Raw genomic sequence first — 17,799 nt, 5'->3', positions numbered from 1 at the left:
GTGCAGTTTAAAAGTTAATTTAATTTTTAATCTAAGGACTCAACAATGTAACAACCTAGTACCTCAGCTTTTAGCAGCTCATCAAGTGCAATCTCACAATTTTGAAATACATTTTTAAACGCCGCAAAATGGCGTTCGTGCCGTCACTCTGCTGCTTTTGATGCTTTCGCTACTGCTGTTTGTCATTCGCCGTTAAAATCAATTTACGACAAAATAAACACACGCACTGTCCCTGGAATTCTACCCCCCCCCCCCCCCCCCAACGCCCAAAAACCCGCTGGATTCCAGGATCCCATCTGCCCGGTGTTTGCGTTGCTGCGTTGTTTGTTTGTTTCCTGCTGGCGCTGTCACAGGCACCGGCAACCAGGATCCAGGAACCAGGAACCAGGACTCGGCTCCCAGGACCAAGGACCTGCGCCAGGATTCAGCATCCCGATGAGGAGTCAGTGGCAACGCCTGTCGCCGTCACCTTTAATGTAGAAATATTTTTCACTCATGCTCGAACATTGACAGACAATGAAGAGGGTCTTTGAAAAGCTTATCGAAAATTGGCTTAAGGATGTGTGTCCTGTCCTCCCCTCCGCTCCGCGCCAATTTAATGGGCCTGACCCAAGGCGGGAATCCGTTCCGGCGTTTTAATGTCCCATCCACCGGCAACTTAAAGTCCAACCAGCGTATAGTTTATGGCCGAACTTTATGAGGGGTGATGCTCATTAAGTGCGAATATCGGGTACTAACATCTATATAGAGCGCTGCAGTCCGGGTGCTCATTAAAATCTAAGGCTCTGAAGCTCGGCACGGATTTCGTGCTATCAAAGGGCTGCAAGTAACAAATTACGGAGCTTAAAAAAATGTATATGTATCCTGCGGGGAATGTTTCACGCTACTTTTCGCAAAAATTAAAGATGCACGTATTTACGCACAGTTACTTGGCAAGATTCAATTAAGACGAACACCACAGAAAACGCAAAATCAAATCAGTTAAAACTTCCACTTGGCAAACGGCTATCAATAATAAATGCAGCTTTCTTTTGCGATTATACCAATTTGAGCTCTTCTCCGCTGGCGCATAAAAATCAAACTTTAATGGAAGTGTAACCAGGCGCTCAACTTTTCGCAGACATCTTAAGTCGTAGCATAATTTTCGATGCGAGTACTTGAGCTTTTCGCGTCGTTCGGTAATTAAAAATTCAACGGGCAAAAATCAACAGGAGAAATCTGTTAACTGCTATCGCTTAACCTGTTACCAATCAGGATTCCGAGATGAGCAGGTGTATCCAAGAAATTTGCCCCACCAAGAGCTGTCTGAAAATAAAACAAAGGTGGTGGGCGTTGAATTCATGAGGGACTTCCCCAGCAGCACCAGCAGCTGTTGCCCAGTAACCCTCATTCCAGACGTTATTGCTCCCGCGAGGCAAGGAAAAATACATAGTTTCGTGACGGGCCCCAAAAAATGGGAAACGGGGGTTAAGGCTGGCTGCCAAGGGTTAAGGACCCACCCCCTAGATGACAGCGCTTGTCGATGATGACTATGGCGATGATGATTAGAACGAACGGCCTCCGAGGATTCCGCACGCAGTTGGGTCCCGTGGCCATTACCTTAATTACGTGGAGATAAGAAACGCAAATATAAATATAGTACCGCCTCACAGGTACAGTGGTCACTCGGCGCACTGATTTATCAAATGTTATCAAATATAGAAAGCGCCCTTAAAACGAAAATTAAAAAAAAAATCAACATTAATTTAGTTTATATTTCATTAAGAAACAATAGAATTCAGTTCCCATTTTACTTAAAGTTTCTTCAAATTTACCCTTCACTGTACGCCCTTCGAAACGAGCAAGTTGCGGGGTGCTGCGTTGGTCGGCGGGGAAAGGGGAAAGTAGGCGTTAAATGGGTGGCACAACTTAAAGTGGCAGTTGGCCTTGCCGGGCGGACGCAACAGCTGCGTTCACTAAACGCTCTGGCATAAACATAAAAAGTCTATGAAACTGTCATAAAGCAGGCAATAGAACCGAACGACCGGCGTGGGGTCTCTGCTCTCCAACTTGCCACGCCCCCACGAAAAAGCAAAAAAAAAGAGGCAAAACCGCCTCCCAGTTGGCCTTGTCAGTTGGCTAAAACTCATTTGTAAGGCGTTGCTCATAAAAAGCAGAAGGCGAACAAAAAATCGGTCTAAAGAAATTAGACAGAGGGTGCGCTTTTACACAGAGAAATATTAATGAAGTGAATGATTAAATAATGATTTGTATTGTTTTTATTAAAATACATTTTTTGATATCATGTGTATTGATTTTCTAAACTCTTTTTAAATTTAGAAATAGAGTTTTCAAAGAGAAGAAGAGAACTTTTACAAATAAATACTCATAAATATTAACAAAATACGTATACGTAATTTTTCAATTTAAAATTCGTATATGATTTATTAGGTTTCCTAAAATTCTAACTAATTCAAGCCCGAGTTCTGTCTAATAAAATACAGACTTTGTTGATTTCCTGGCATATTTATTTATATATTATTTATATTTATATTTTTCTCTGAGTTATACTGAATGTTTGCCATTAGCCTGCGAACTTCTTCAACTGTCATTTAAGACTGTGCCTAGAAGTGAGCTTTAAAATTTGCGGAACAAACTGGCGAAAATTTGGGGTTTCAGTGGCCAACTGAAGAGTGTGTGTGTGTGTGTGTGTGAGTGGCCCAGTATTTTTCTGGTCTGCCAAAGTCAAAAATTATCTAACAACAGGGGAATGGAAGGGAGAAGTTGACTTGGGGAAGCTTAGCCATTTCATTTTTGGCCTGTTGTGCGGGCGAATATGTGTGTTAGGAAAAGATTATGCGCTTATAATGGGTCCGCAAGTTTTTGGACCCGGCCAAATCTCTACGAAATTGGCTTTTGAGCGCACATAAAATGTGAAATGCGGGGCGAGCGGTGGCGAGTGTATTACACTGTGGAGCAAAATAGCAGAACCGGGAGACCAGATAGGCGAATTGTTCAAACAATATACACACAACGGTAAACAAAAGGCCCATAAATTAAGGCAGAAACGAACCGAGATATACTCGTATTCGGGAATATAGCCACGCCTATATGTACCACATGTGTGTGTGTGTGTGGGCCCCAAAAACCCCCCTCCTAAAACCACGAAAAAAGGGAGCACACACTCCCGCTTGTGTCGTAAAACGCAGCATAATGAAACATTATAGAAATCATAAAAATCAACATCATATTTATGCATATAAAGCGGGCAACAAAACATCGGACTGTCAGACAGACAAAAGCCAAAAATTGCTGCTGCAAAAAGCGAAAAATATGCAAAATAAAATGCGACCAAGAAAAATGAAAGGGAGGGGCAAAAATAGGAAAAATGGAAAAGCGCATAAACAAGAGAACATAAATGAGATCGTGAATTTTAAATACTTGTAGGATCGTTTAGACTTAAAAGTTAAAGAAGGAACAGCACAACTTGTAATTGATATTTTATGATCTATAATTTAAAAATATTTTCTTTATTCCTAAAAACCAGTTAAGCGTCATTATAAAGCTTCTCTCTTATTTCTATTGAAATAATTTAAATCTTTATATTTTTAAGTCACTTGCCGAACTTTCATTGCATCACTAATAGAATCCTTTGAACATGTAGCAACACACAAATTATGCAAAGTAACGCAAAGTGTCGCAGGATACGCACACAAGATGTGTTTGAGCAGCATGTTTCTTATATCCTCGAGGGTCGTAAATAAGAAATATATTAACCGAGTTCAAGGCTGAAGAGAAATGGAGAAAGCAGCAGATAGAACGAAGAAAACAGCCCGAAAGACTCATAAATTCTGCTCTGCAATTTTCGCCTAGATTCGAAGTTAACGTATGACTGGGTAGTTGGTTCCCTTCCAAATTCGAGTTTCAATAAGAAGGGCAAATTCGCAGTGCTGACCAAAAACCTCTGTCATATTAACATTTATTTTTCACACCAATTTCGAGCAAAGCGACAACGCAGCAGTAATTTTTACTGCCATCGCTGCTGGTGTTGTTATTACCTTTTTTTTCCGAATGCCAGATAAATAAAATCTGGTGGTACGAGCCGAATGAAAACGCAGTAATAGAAGAGAGAACGTGGCTATAACAACCAACATAAAAAACTGCAATGCCACCAAATGAAAACTTTTTTTTTCTAAATTTTTAAAGATAATTTATTATGAGGCGTTGTAGCACAACATATAGATCTGAAGTAAGTCTTTCAATTTAACTAATCTCAAAGAGTCTTTGTTATTAAATCTAGTTTTGATGGCACTGTTACAAAAACAGGAAACTTCTTACCGTTGGGTTTTACCATAAAAAGTGGAATAAAGCGTATACGGACATATCTCAAAAAAACAAACCAAGCCGCAAGCACAGCTGCAGTTTCAGTTTCGAAACCCCCGAAAAAATCCACAGCCCCTCCGGACAAATCCCCACCCACATTTCAGTGGTCTGACTTTTGCTTAACACACCACGCCCCCCAATTTCGCCCCCTTTCAAGAGTGCAGGAATAGGAACATCCTCAACCGAGTTATGATTTATGCACATTGCTCTGTGAAATCTATTGAGAAATCAGTGACAGTGGAGAAATATGCGAAGCTGGACAGCAGATGGCAGCTGCTTGTGGGGATTCTGGATTCTGGGTTCTGGACACGATGATGCATAGCTACATATATGGCCATATATATAGCGATCTCCCTCACTGCCCATCTCTCTACCGTTCGCACTTAATGCCGTCAGTATGAAGAGTCATTGCGGCTTTTAAGAGTGTCTTTCTCTGTTTTTTCAGCTTTTTGCCATGAATAAACATCGAAAGCCACAAGCAAATGCAAACAAAACAAATAACCAGAGATGGTCCCTTGAAAAAGGAGAACAAAACAAATGCAATCTCACTTAGCCACTCAACAGGATTATGCCCACGGAGTGCAATGGGAATGTATCCCATAGACACTTTTCTTTGACATTCTCAACACACAATTCAGGGCACATTTGTCGTGTAATTGACTTTGATTCCGATTTCTGCTTCGATGGCATGAGGAAAAATGTGCAAATTCCCAGCCATTAACGGCTATTATTGGCATAAAAGCCTTAAAGACGATAATGATCTCTACCTTAAAAGGGTTTGACAATATAGCAAAATCATTATAACTACATTATCCATACTTTTAAATAAACTTATGGATAGGTGGGTAAATTTAAAATTATCCATATTTTATGCGTTCACGAAAGGTTCTTTGAGATCCCTATCAAGCCTAACAACACCCAACTTTAATTTCAAAAAATTGTCTGAGAACTGACAGATATATAAGCCATAAATTTGACCTTCGGTGGTAGCCTTTTTCACGTAGCCCTTATCAACACCTGGTGACAATGACACTAAAACCTTTGCCAAGGATAATATGTGTGACTGGAAGCCCTGCTGTTGCCAGATCACAGCCACTACGGAAACGGTTCGGAGTGCACTGTAAATAAAACATACTATTAAAGTTTGCATTGTAAAATAAAACTCTTCTATTTGCATTTCATGCTAATAGTGTATAAATTCTTAAAATTGCAATAAATGCTCATTATATTAAGTATTCATTGAATGACTTCAATTTCGTTCAGTGTACAACTGGAATGTCTCTCTTCTTTGTGAACGTGTGTGTGTCCGCCTGACTGCCTTGACCTGTCATATCGCTGTCATTTGCACACATTTACCGTTAACGTTAAAGAGCGAACGCTAACACACACATGCACAAAGTGCGATTCACAGGGAACAGCGACATCAAATGACGTGGGGTTGGGGCGTTGTGAAGGGGGGGGTGGGGCGGAGACAAGTGTAGCCAAGGCGACAACAAACATCACATGAGGTAAATAGTTTAGCTGGCAGTGCCACACTGGCAATACCCAGACCCACGCCATTTCGGGATGTCAGAAGATTGCATTGAACTCAAAAGGCACAAGGAAGCAACCCTAAGCCACCTGTTTTACACGCAGAAAAATATTTATTATTTACAAAATACTGCAGAGGCATTGGCCAAGGAAGGATCCAGTCAAGCTCCGCCTAACTTCCACGCTTGTTATATATTTTTCTAAGTGTAGCACCTACGTCGTTTTACCAATCCGACTTCCGTCGCCTGGACAGCAAAGTCAGCACAGATACGATTGAAGAATGGAGTAGGGGACGGAGTTTTAAGGACATGACATCGTAGTCTCGTTAAAGGCGCGACTAAAAACATTGAGAGTATGGCATTTATAGAAAAATACCCAGCAAAAAAAAAAAACACTATAAAGTCGAGTAACAACTTTGAGATACTTAGTAATGTAAGTTAACGAGCTCTAAAATAGTTTTTATATTTTGCGGTACGATGAGTACAGTAAACAGGCTACTATAAATATATTTTACTATTCTAGTTCTTACAGAGGAGCAGGAATCATATAATAGTTTTTTCCATGCTGGGTCCACATGAGATTGGACCAATAAGCATGATGGATACAGAGATGCGTCGCTCCACCCTCCCCCTCCGGCAACCGCCCATCCAGTCACATTTAGCATGAATGTTGCCTTTGCATAACAAATGTTAGCAACATGTTTCAATAATGAGGCCGTCCCACTGTACAGTAATCCCCCCCTGGCAGCCACTGATGAGCTGCCATGTTGCGCGATTGAGACATGCATTGCCGACCAGTTAGATCCCCCTCCATTACCGCACCCCAGGCCACTGAATTTCCCAAACCGACCTCGGGCACTCGCTTTCGGAATGCTTGGGTTCTGAGCTGGGAACCAAATTAATCGTTTCCACTGTGCGGTTAGAATGTCGCCTCACCCATTGTCCCCCCAAAAACAGCCCATGCCACTCCTCTTCCCTACGCCAGTTTTGGCCCCCCTTGGAGCGTCGAGTGTATGCGCCTCATTTGTTATGGCCATTTGCATAAATAAGTCACTGGCACAGCCAGTTGGGACCGGTTTTGGATGGACAGGGTGACAAAGGGGCATAGAAGGGGGTTCTAAGGGTTCGGTGAGGGGGATAAGGTCCGTCATTGGACAGAGATTGTGCGAATAACTTGATGAACGCTACGCCGGAGGAGTGAATTCTGTTGTTCGCTGATTTGTTGGGCTGTTTGCATTTATTCGTCCTGCTTTTTACTGGTACTTGCTAAAAAGTTGACAAATTTCGAAAGTTATAGTGCTCTTAAGGGACTATGAGATTATTTAAGTGGTACGGAAAACAGAAGTTGGCAGACCACGAATATTAATAAAAAAAAGTTGTTGAAAAATCTCGGAGCAAAGTCAATGGATTGGTTTAAAAGTAAGCGCGTAAGCTCTTTATCATAAATATCTTATCATCCCTAGTTACTACTTTTCTGCATCTTCTTTGACTTTGCAGTAGAGCTCAGAAAGAGATTAGGCGTACAGTGAAACGCAGTTAATTAATCTTCAGATTATTTTGTGTTCCATACTGTCCCTATAGGTTCAAATTTAAACAAAAATCTTCTTACTACAATTTCAGCTACTTACAACCGTATTATTTACTCTCCGATGGGACAATAACAAAGTTCAAGTCCAAACAAAAACAAATAAAAGCAGAGAAATATCCTTCTTTTCATTCGTTCTCTGTGTCCCCTTCACTGGAGATCCTGGCACATCCTTTGTCACTTTCTCACACTTCTGCGTTTCAGGGAAGCGTGACAATATGCCGTTTAATTATACGCCAGGACCCTTCTTCTCTGGCCCCCATCTTTGGTTTCTGTTGCTGTTGTGGCGATATCGCACACACATTTTAAAAGTCAATTATCCGCACATAACGCACATCGTTGAGGGGGCGTGAAAGGACGATCGCGGGTGTGTCGGCCATCGTCCTTGCCACGCGTCAAATTTGGCGCTTTTACATTTTTTGCCCTCATCGGCTGCTTTTCGCTTTGCACTTCAAACAAAAACGTGCACTAATTTGGAAAATAGATTTTTTATTTAAAAGTTCCCCATAGTTTTTAAAATGCATTTTGTTTTATATAAACAAAATATTTGCTGTTCGACACACGTAATATGATTTCTTTTTCTCTGGTCCGTTAAGTATTTATTTAATTTTATGAATTTTCGTAATCTCAATGAAAAATTTCGTTAGTTAGTCCAGAGTTAAATTTTTTTCCAAGTGCGCAAACTTTCTTATTGAGAGAAAGCGAGGAAAAAAGTTTATTACTTTCTCGGAGATGACTCCTTGGCATGCGAAATTGTCGGAGAGAAAGTGGAGCCAGGACGGCGAAGGATGTCCTGGTAAATTGAATTACATGAGACATGAGACGGGTAACGAAGAAAACGAGCCATAAGACTTCGATACTAAACCGATAATAACATAATCAGCCCACGCCCCCTTTTCCTGCCCGATTTGCCACCGCCCATGACCAACTATAAAGTGAGCTTTAGTTACCGTTAACAAGCCAAGTGGCTTGCCTCAGGTTTTCCCCCAATTTCCTCCGCTTCATCACTTTCTTGTACTCCATCTCTTTCGCTCGATTGATAGTGGGGAAAACTTTGTGAGTTAAGCTGGCCAGCCGACTTTTCCGGTGTCTTTAGTCCTGCAGAAGAATCTACACTGTAATACTAGTCGGGTTTCATAAAATTATTATATAAATTTTAAAATAGGAATTACTTGGAAAACGTGAGAAAAACTAATTTGTTCTAGATACGTATTTCCTAAAATTTTGAATCGACGACTGGCGTCGTCGCATATCCAATTACAAATGACATGTAGGTCAGTGTAATTGTTCAATACTTTCCGTGAAGTGGTACGTGCATGTGGGTGGTCCTTCTTGTTGTGCTTATTGAGGCGAACGAAGGCATTGCCATGTAATTGGCAACAATTTGCATAACAATTCAGCGACTGTTTTGCATAAGTCCTGCGACGTTGCAACGTAATAACCAAAGGCATGGGGGGGGGGCAAGGATGTGGATGCTGAGGCAGAAGTACAGCACTTACGTACACATTAGAAATTCCTTCTTTTCGAGCCTCTGCAAGGACATCAGAGGCCTCCTGGCAGAGGCAATTATGTGCTTCACATGCACGACGACGACGACTCCTTTCACAGCTCCACACACCCACACACTCCATCAGCCATCCACTTGCCTCGCAGCTTCCACCCGCTTTAAGGATACTTTTAAGACAGCCTGCTGCCTCGTAAAAGTCGCTGCCGGAAATGCAATGGCAAAAGCTGCGGGAAAAATAGAAGGAAACCCCGAAAAGAAATCTCAGCCCGAACTACAAAATGCAACCATTTCTTCTCGAGTTTCCCATTTTTTTTTTTTTGTTTTTCACCGCACACATATACACGTTCCTCTTGGAGAGTTCTCAAAATTGAAAATTTTTTTTATATATATTTTTTTTTTGAGCAACGAATAGAATTTGCATCCCCTTGCGCTGCCACTGAAGAAGTTTATAAGATCCACTTTAATAATGTCGAGTGCTCGTTTTCATCATAAGAAATTAAAACTAAAACAAAAAATCCACGTCTAGAAAGCAATTTTCCGCAATGGGCTTTTTGTCATACATATATTATTTAGCGAAACGAAATGCATTACGATAGATGAAAAATTTCACACGTTTCGCACAAGAAGTGGATGAAAAGAGTTAAGCTTCAACGCTAAAAAAAAACAGAAATTTTATAGAAATCTTATTTAAGGATTTCAAACATATTTTTTTGGGTTACCACGCAGTTAATTCGACATAGCCCTAGTATTTAGGGAATAGAAAACGAAATTGATCGCGAACGTATTCAGCAACTCCGAGGCTATTACGCTTGATTGAGTTTTTCCATTTGGTTTTTGGCCAGTCAATCCGCCTTTTTGCCTCCTTATCCCATCAGCAAGGTAACGCCAGCCATGTTAAATTAATAAAAATGTAATGCCCAAGACAGGACCTGCGGCCATCAGAGAGTCCGGCACAAGAATTGGGCTAATAAATTTACAAAAATGAGTTCGACGCTTAATTTGCCATGAGCATTTTTCATTTCATTTCGCACCGGGCCTCGGAACATGGCTTTTAAGCCTCACCAAAATGAAATCGAGGGGAAACCGAGGGAAACCTCAACGACATGCACACACACATACACGTACACACTGACACACCCACACGCAGAGCAGTGAAAACATGGAAAACAGAAGGCGAACGAAAATGAAAATGAACAACAAGCTGAAGTGAGTGGAGGAAAATGTTGGTAGGGGCAGCGGAGGGGGAAGCTACTTAACGAAAACAAGTGAGGAGAAATTTATTTTCCAGGATCTCGAGAGCAAAGACTGCAGGATGCTCTACTTTATATAAGACATGTTTTTCGGAAGTATTTAATAAGGATAAGACATTCATATTTTTTCATTAATCAAGGACATTCATTTAGTACTCAATTATTATATTAAAGAAACAAAAACTTGCATAATTTTTAGAAATATTTATAATTTGCTGTATAAACCAATTGTATAAATTCTAATACCCTGCCCGACCAGCAGAACATTAACTTAATTTTAAAGAAAACCTAAATATATGCGTACAGTGGCTTATAAGAAAGATAAACAAATATAGAAATAAATAAATTTAAGAATTGTGTGCAGCTGCCGAAATTCAACACGAAGCGAAGTTAATTTGCATAAGGAAAAAGTTTTCCCCGGCTATACACATAGTTAATAAATCGCTTCCAGGTTTATTTGGAACTCATTGCTTATTTTCTTTCTGATTTCTTGTGCTTTCAGCTTGGACTTCCGACCCAGTCGCGGAATTTACGATTTGCAAATCAAAAACACATCTTATAATCGAGATAATGGACGCTTTGAGTGCCGCATCAAGGCGAAGGGAACGGGCGCGGATGTCCATCAGGAGTTCTACAATCTGACCGTGCTGACGGCTCCACATCCGCCGATGGTCACTCCCGGCAATTTAGCAGTGGCCACCGAAGAGAAGCCATTGGAGTTGACCTGCAGCAGTATTGGTGGCTCACCAGATCCAATGATAACGTAAGGGAATTCGAATGTTTAAATATCCCATTTAACTTGGTTTTAATACCACATATAAAGAAGTGATTTTCTTATTTTCTCTTAGTTTTCGTTGGCGTACCCCACTGATTCATTTTTCTACATCTCCCTTTTGGCTATGTGGCAAAGTAAATCACTTAACGGGCGGTCGCCTTCATTAATAATCCTTCTAGGGCACATGGTTGCACATCCCGACTTGCTTCTCCTATTTTTTGGCACTAAATCGTGGGTATCACTCGTGTATTTTTTGCAGCTGGTACCGAGAGGGCAGCACAGTGCCACTGCAGTCGTATGCTCTGAAGGGCGGATCGAAGAACCACTATACAAACGCCACACTCCAAATTGTTCCCCGACGGGCCGACGATGGCGCCAAGTACAAATGCGTCGTCTGGAATCGTGCCATGCCCGAGGGTCATATGCTGGAGACCAGCGTCACGCTGAATGTCAACTGTGAGTAGTTGGGTTTCGGAGTTGCACTCCAAGAAACAGAGTGAACTCCTATCGATTTAGAACCTGATTTTTAAGTTATTACATTCTTAATTTATAGCATCATAGATAAATTGTATCTCAGTTTTCATTTTGGCTAGAAAAGAAAGCTGTTCATAAAATAGAAGAAATTTCACAACCAAATTATACTCCACTTCATTTAAAGCAAATAAATTTCTTTACCTCAAAAACTTGGCCAGAGGTAAACCGAATATTTTCCATGGAAAACCCGACCAACTTGTTTTTCGATTCTCATTCTTCATTTTGGTCATTTCTTTTGTAATTAAAGTTTGGCAACTGCGTTATGGGAACACATGCTGTTGTCGCATGATCAACGTGACCAAAAAGCCAAGCAGATGACACGAGACACATAAAGTGTCTGCCACCCAAAACTACTCCCCCAAAATCCCCCACACATGACCACTTGATTGTTAGTTATTGGACCACAACAACTGAAATCTGCTGCAGAATGACCGGGGCATCAACTTGTCATATTAGTTGGCAACTTTAGCCCCCAAAACATCATAACACATTTGAGGCGGATATTAAATTTTCGGGGACAACGCGGCGTATGCGCAATATACTTGTCACCGCGCGCTGCATTTAATAAAAATCACTAGAAATGACATGTTACGGAATCTGCATAAAATTTATGCAATCAAATAAAGTAACAAACTAGCAATAAAAGGCAGAGGAAAAATACATACATATATATACAGTGGGTGGTTTTGGGTTGGATGGTGGCAAACTGGAGTAGAGCCGAGTTTGCCACAAATATATTCATAGGAAAACATAAATTGCAGCCATTTTTATACACGCCGGATTTGGAGCCGCAAAAGTAGACAACAAGAACAACTCATATATGTTTATATATATATAAATGTCTCCTATAAATATGTGTTCTCTGTTTGTGATTCTCCCCCAGCGTCGTCAGCGTAACAAATATTTATAGTCTTTCTGTTTGGAAGAAAAGAAAGAGCCGAAGAAACGGGAATGATTGCCTAACAGATACTTATTAAAACAGTTAAGAGATTTCTGAGCTATAAGATTTCTGTAAATAAGTACAATTAATTTAATAGTTTTTAAAACAAATATATAAATATTGCAAATATAAGTATAAAACACCTATATCCAGCTTCAAGAAACGTATAACTTGGAATTGCAACCAATGGGTAACACATAGCCGAAGAAAGCAAGCCAAAGGAGCACTAACCGGGCCAAAACAGACACCAAACAGAACAAGAATAAATGACAACAGCCAAGTGGTTAAGAAAAGGGCAAAAGGGGGATTCCTGCCAGTGGAACTCCTTTTATGGTTGCGCCAGGCGTGGCAAATGCAATTTTTCGGCGTGTGCCAGGACGACTTGCTGCTATTTATGGGGCTCATTTAAAATCCATTAGCAGCCAGTCGGCTCCTTTGTTTGCCCAACACACATAGAGCCCCCGAGTCCTCTGTCCCGGGTCAAAAGTGGGCCTCCGAGGTGCATTTATGCCGAAAGAGCCCCGGGGTTTTGCTAGTTCCAACAGCAGCAGCCACATCAACAAACTTTGGCCTGCGATTTGCGAAACGTTCGACAAGAACAATTGAATTTGCAGCGGCATTTTGGCTTTTCCATGGCTTCTGAAGCGCCTGCAGGCGATCCATAAAGACCAAAATCCAAAGTCCAAGTTTGATGGCAGACAGCCAATCGAATACAGTTTTACAGTCATTGTTGAATGAGTGCCTGGGGACCAAAGGTAATTTCAGCCCTTCGAATATGTTTCGTATTCGCTGGCTAATTTTGAAAGCTGTGTTAAGTTCTGAGTATGTTTGGGCATATTCTTAGATATGAGAATTTTTAATTAATTTTGTTTTGATATACTTTAAAAAGTTAGCTAGTGAGGATTGCAATAATTAAATTTGTATCCTCAAACTTTTAGAAACAAATCTTAAATTTTAACAATTTTTCAATTCTCTATCACCCTGAAAATTTCGTCAGTGAAAAATCAGAAACAACAAACTAATTCGCCAGCTATTTTTTTGGACTAAACCCGCAGTTTGACATTCACTGAACGACAGCTGCATTGAGACAGATATGAATGCGAGGCGGAGACGGCGTAGTCGCTTGATTGTGATTGATAAGCAATTGATAGCAGCAAGCGAAGAATGGATGAAGTGGAACGTAGATAATAAAAAGAGAAGAAAACGAACAGCAGGGAGGCAGCAGCTGACAAATGGCACAGTAGCTTTTTAATTGAAAATGTTTGCAAGGATTCTTGAAAGCGCTGCCACTGCCATTCGATTCATACGAGTCCCATTGCCATCACTTTCTTCGTTTATACACTTGTGAAACGCAAATTAGTTCTTAACTTAAATGTTTAAAATGTTTGGGCTTAAAGGGTATTGATGCGATAAAGGATAATCAATTTTAAATGAAATGTCAGTTTTTACCATAAATAAGATTCTTACGAATATTGAAAATTTCATAAATTAACCTCCCACAATTGTTGAAATGATAAAAAGTGCTATTATTTTGATTGCTGCTGTATTTATAGCAACATATATCTCAGTTTGCCGACTCCATTTGTTTATTTCACTGTTCCAGCTGTTTGTGTGCGTGCATTGCGTGTTGTGCCTGCATTTGATTGATTTATGCCAGCAGCTACAAAGGAAAAAAATTCAAAAAACGAAGCGATAGACACCAAAAAATTTGATACCGAAAAAATTGAAAAAATATATACGTATATTTTTTTTGGAAAAATAAACTCCCAATGCTTCATGTTGTCATACGAGGCGATGACTTCTCTTTGGCCGTTGAGTGTTTTATAACGTGCGAAAATCCCCGAAATGAAATTATTGAATATGTCTCTAGCTCGCACTTTTTGCGTTTTTCCTAGATGGATTCGGGCTCGGAAAAATATGGTTTCAAAGTGTGGGGGCTCGTCGAGTGAGCGGCAAGGCCATCAAATTGCGCATACGCAACGTGGCCACGCATAGACAAACTAGGAGGGCGCCACCAGCACCGCCTTGTCAACTTGGCACAGTTTGGTGCACACGTGAGAGGCACGTTCCATCTTGTTGTCCCCTCGTTCTCGGCAAATGCAATCTCCCACCTGAGAAGCCCACCCGCCACCGCACAGGTGTGTCGTCCTGCACGTGACTTTTGTTCAGTTGCATACGCTGCACGTAATAAAGCCCTGCCAAGCCTCCAACACCCAAATAAATCCCACCTCACTTTTCATGAGCGGCAAGAGTAGCATTTTGTTTAGGGTATTCAAAACTTGCAGACTTATACGTTTTTAAAATATATATTGTCTAATAAATTTAAAAAAAAAAGTATTATCTTAAAAATAATTATAATTTTGTATATTTATACTTGATTGTATAGCTCAAACTTTTATTAAGCAAGAGTGTTGAGAATTCTGCTAGTGTTTCCAACTGCCTATGCCTTTATGTATGTATGTACGTGCATTCCTTTTGTGCTTTCTTGCTTTTTTGCGGCATCCTTGGCCAAAAAGTCGCCGGCGACGAAGACAAACAGCACTCATGTGTCGCGGGCCGCTGAAGTGGAAAGCAAACCCGTTGAAAAGACATTTCAATTTGAATAAAAAGATGCTTTCGTCATGTGTGTGTGTGTGTGTGCGTGTGTGGGTGGACCACGGTGGTGCACGGCGATTTTGGGCGGTGCAGTAGGGCTCAGGTGTGCGGCATGCAAATGTCGAATGACAATAATGCGCATTAGCCAGAAGATTGCCCGAACAAACAGAACCAGCAATGGCAGTCGGAAACGCCTGCAAATTGTTTCTTTATTGACAAATATTTGTGTTAAATTTCTAGCCATACCTAGGTATCTGCTTTTATAAACAATTTAAAATGAATCGCTTTCGAATCGTGTTTGAAGATGAACATTAGCACCGTGCACGACACCCAATTCCCACATCCATCGGTAATTGTGGTGCAGCTGCAGCAAACCACATCGCACCACCATCGACACCGTCGACACCTTGACACGGCAGCCAAACATTCGCTGGAAGCGAGCCACGAGAACAGACCAGTACCAGTACCAGTACCAATACCAATCCGATTCCCAAATCCCAATCACAATCACATCCCAGTAAAGTCAGCACGTCTCGAGATTCGAGTCTTGCCAATATCATTGGAATAGCAGGAGACTGGTGGCTTGTCCTTTTTGATTATGCCACTGCCGAGCCACAAAAGTGCCAGGAAAAAAAAGAAGGAAAGGAAAGGAGGAAAACTCGTAAAGGGAGGGGGCTAGAAAAATCAAGTAAGCGACGTCTGCTGACTTGGCTACACGAAAACCTTTTTACTTCGGGACAGGAGCAGAAAGTCGGGCTAATGCTGCACACAATTGCAATTAGTGTCAGTGCCGGGCAATGTCAGCCAACTGTTTTTGGTCTGGGCCTTGGTTATTGGCCTGCTCCTTGGCCATTTGCATAACCACAAAAGGAATGCGGCTCTGGCGACGAATACGAGCCGAAAATTGTGCCTAGCCATTCTGTTACACTCACGAAATATTGAGTATAGATTTAAATATTCTGGAGTACATTATCACTCCTCATTTGTTTTCTGCGCACTTCAAGATTTTAGATATTTTCAATGAAATTAAAAATGTTTTTAACAAAATGATTGAAGGTTGCACAAATAGAAGCGAGGTAGAAAAGTTAAACTGTGTTCTCTGTGTACGCTTGAAGATTTCTGCTTGCTGGCGTTTTTTTTTTTTTTTAGAGACTCCTCCTCAGCTTTCCTAAGCCGATTTCAAGTTTAGCCGACTTCTTTTGGGCAAGTTTAAAATTTCTGGCTTTTAACAGCATTTTAATGAATGCGGCATTGTTGTAGTGGACCCAGCTAGACTTCGGACTTTCGAGTGCTCCACTCCGGCGGAAGAACGCTCTACTTGAGACTTTTCGAGTGGGTCGGGCAAAGGTATGTAGTTGGAAATAAAAAACTTTAAGCCGCTTTAAGCACAAATTATAGAAACAAATGTTGCGTCAAAGGATTCTTCTGGTCGAGTGTTTTTCGGGTGTCCTGTGCTTCAGCTTAACAGCTTTTGTGACAAAAGCAAATTAATTGCTTTGCCCAATTTCAATTAACTGCACTACACTTTTTGGTTCGCCCGGGACGGCAACTTCATCATCGACTCAACCGCAAGTGCTCCAAAGGACTTGGCCACTTGTTTTTGTTTTCGCAGTACTCACTGTACCCGCTACACCCGCTACAAAGCCAATTCAATTAATTTCCAGCAGCCATATGACACCTATGGACCACTGCACAAAGCGCAATCAAGTGCACAATGAAGTGGCCACCCCATTTTGCAGGACTGACCCCCATTTTTGCAGGCCAAAAAAGTGCGCCATAGTTTTTATAAGCCATCGATTGTGGGCCCACAAAAGTGGGCCAAAAGAGTGGTTCGCAGCATAATGATTACCCTCTCGTGCGAGCATCGCTTGATTTATTTTAAATCCTTTTGTATATATTGGGCATTTCAATGATGTGGCATTTTTAGTGGGCTTTCGTTGAATAGCGAATGAGTGGCAGTCATTTTGTGTCTATCAATAAATAAAAAATAATGCACAGATAAATCTAAAATCATACTTATTTAAAATGTATTAACGGGCAATCCGAGGATAAAAGTGTACCAATTTATTTGAAATTTATTTATGGCACGAACACATATTTGATGTTCAAAACGCAATTAACAAATCTGATGCCTGACTGCAAATAGTTCTCCACCCAGTTTTAGTCAGGAAAAATGTCTGCTCACGCCTGGTTTCTTAATTTGAACGCATTTTCCTCTGGCATTTCGATATATATATATATTTTTTTTTGGCTGCTGAAAGGCCGGAGAAATGTGCTGAAAATGTGCGGCGAAAATTGGGAAATCGGGTGGTGGTTAGGTGTTACAAGCACGCGCGCCGGAAGTCACGTGATGTGTTCACTGTGACACGTACGCGACAGCAGGCAAAGGACGAAGGAGCAGAAGGATCAGAGGCAGCTGCATCTCCTACCCACCTTTAATTCAACATCTCCCCCATAACGACTCCTTGGGATTGCCGCCTTTGACGGGAGTAACTTTTCAATTTGAACAAGATGGAAAGCAGGGTGTCGGAAAATGTCAGTTCAACAAAGGGAGAAACTGCAGGCGGAGTCATAACAGCACTGCCAAAAAGTCTAAGCCATATAAGTTCCAAGCAATCCAAGCTTTTTTTTACGCAGAATTAACAGAATTATGTTAATTTACTTAAATTAATATGTTATTGAAACTGTCCTTTGCAAATACAGTGATAAAAAACGAACTTAT

General features: G+C 41.0%; 1 protein-coding gene across 3 annotated transcripts in view; it reads left to right on the top strand.

Moving 5' to 3' along the window:
- The window catches only part of fred (friend of echinoid), an 88,786-nt gene that overhangs the window by 50,943 nt on the left and 20,044 nt on the right, over nucleotides 1-17,799 (top strand). For all 3 annotated transcript variants that reach the window (NM_001258937.2, NM_164569.4, NM_134968.4), the window contains exons 4-5: nucleotides 10,736-10,996; nucleotides 11,268-11,464. In NM_001258937.2, the coding sequence (NP_001245866.1) occupies nucleotides 10,736-10,996; nucleotides 11,268-11,464 (458 nt within the window). The remainder of the gene's footprint in view (nucleotides 1-10,735; nucleotides 10,997-11,267; nucleotides 11,465-17,799) is intronic.

The sequence above is a fragment of the Drosophila melanogaster genome, chromosome 2L (genome assembly GCF_000001215.4).
Source record: "Drosophila melanogaster chromosome 2L".
In the NCBI taxonomy this organism is placed as follows: Eukaryota; Metazoa; Arthropoda; class Insecta; order Diptera; family Drosophilidae; genus Drosophila; species Drosophila melanogaster.
The sequence above is the reverse complement of the archived record's forward strand: the minus strand, read 5'-3'. Positions and strand labels throughout refer to the sequence as shown.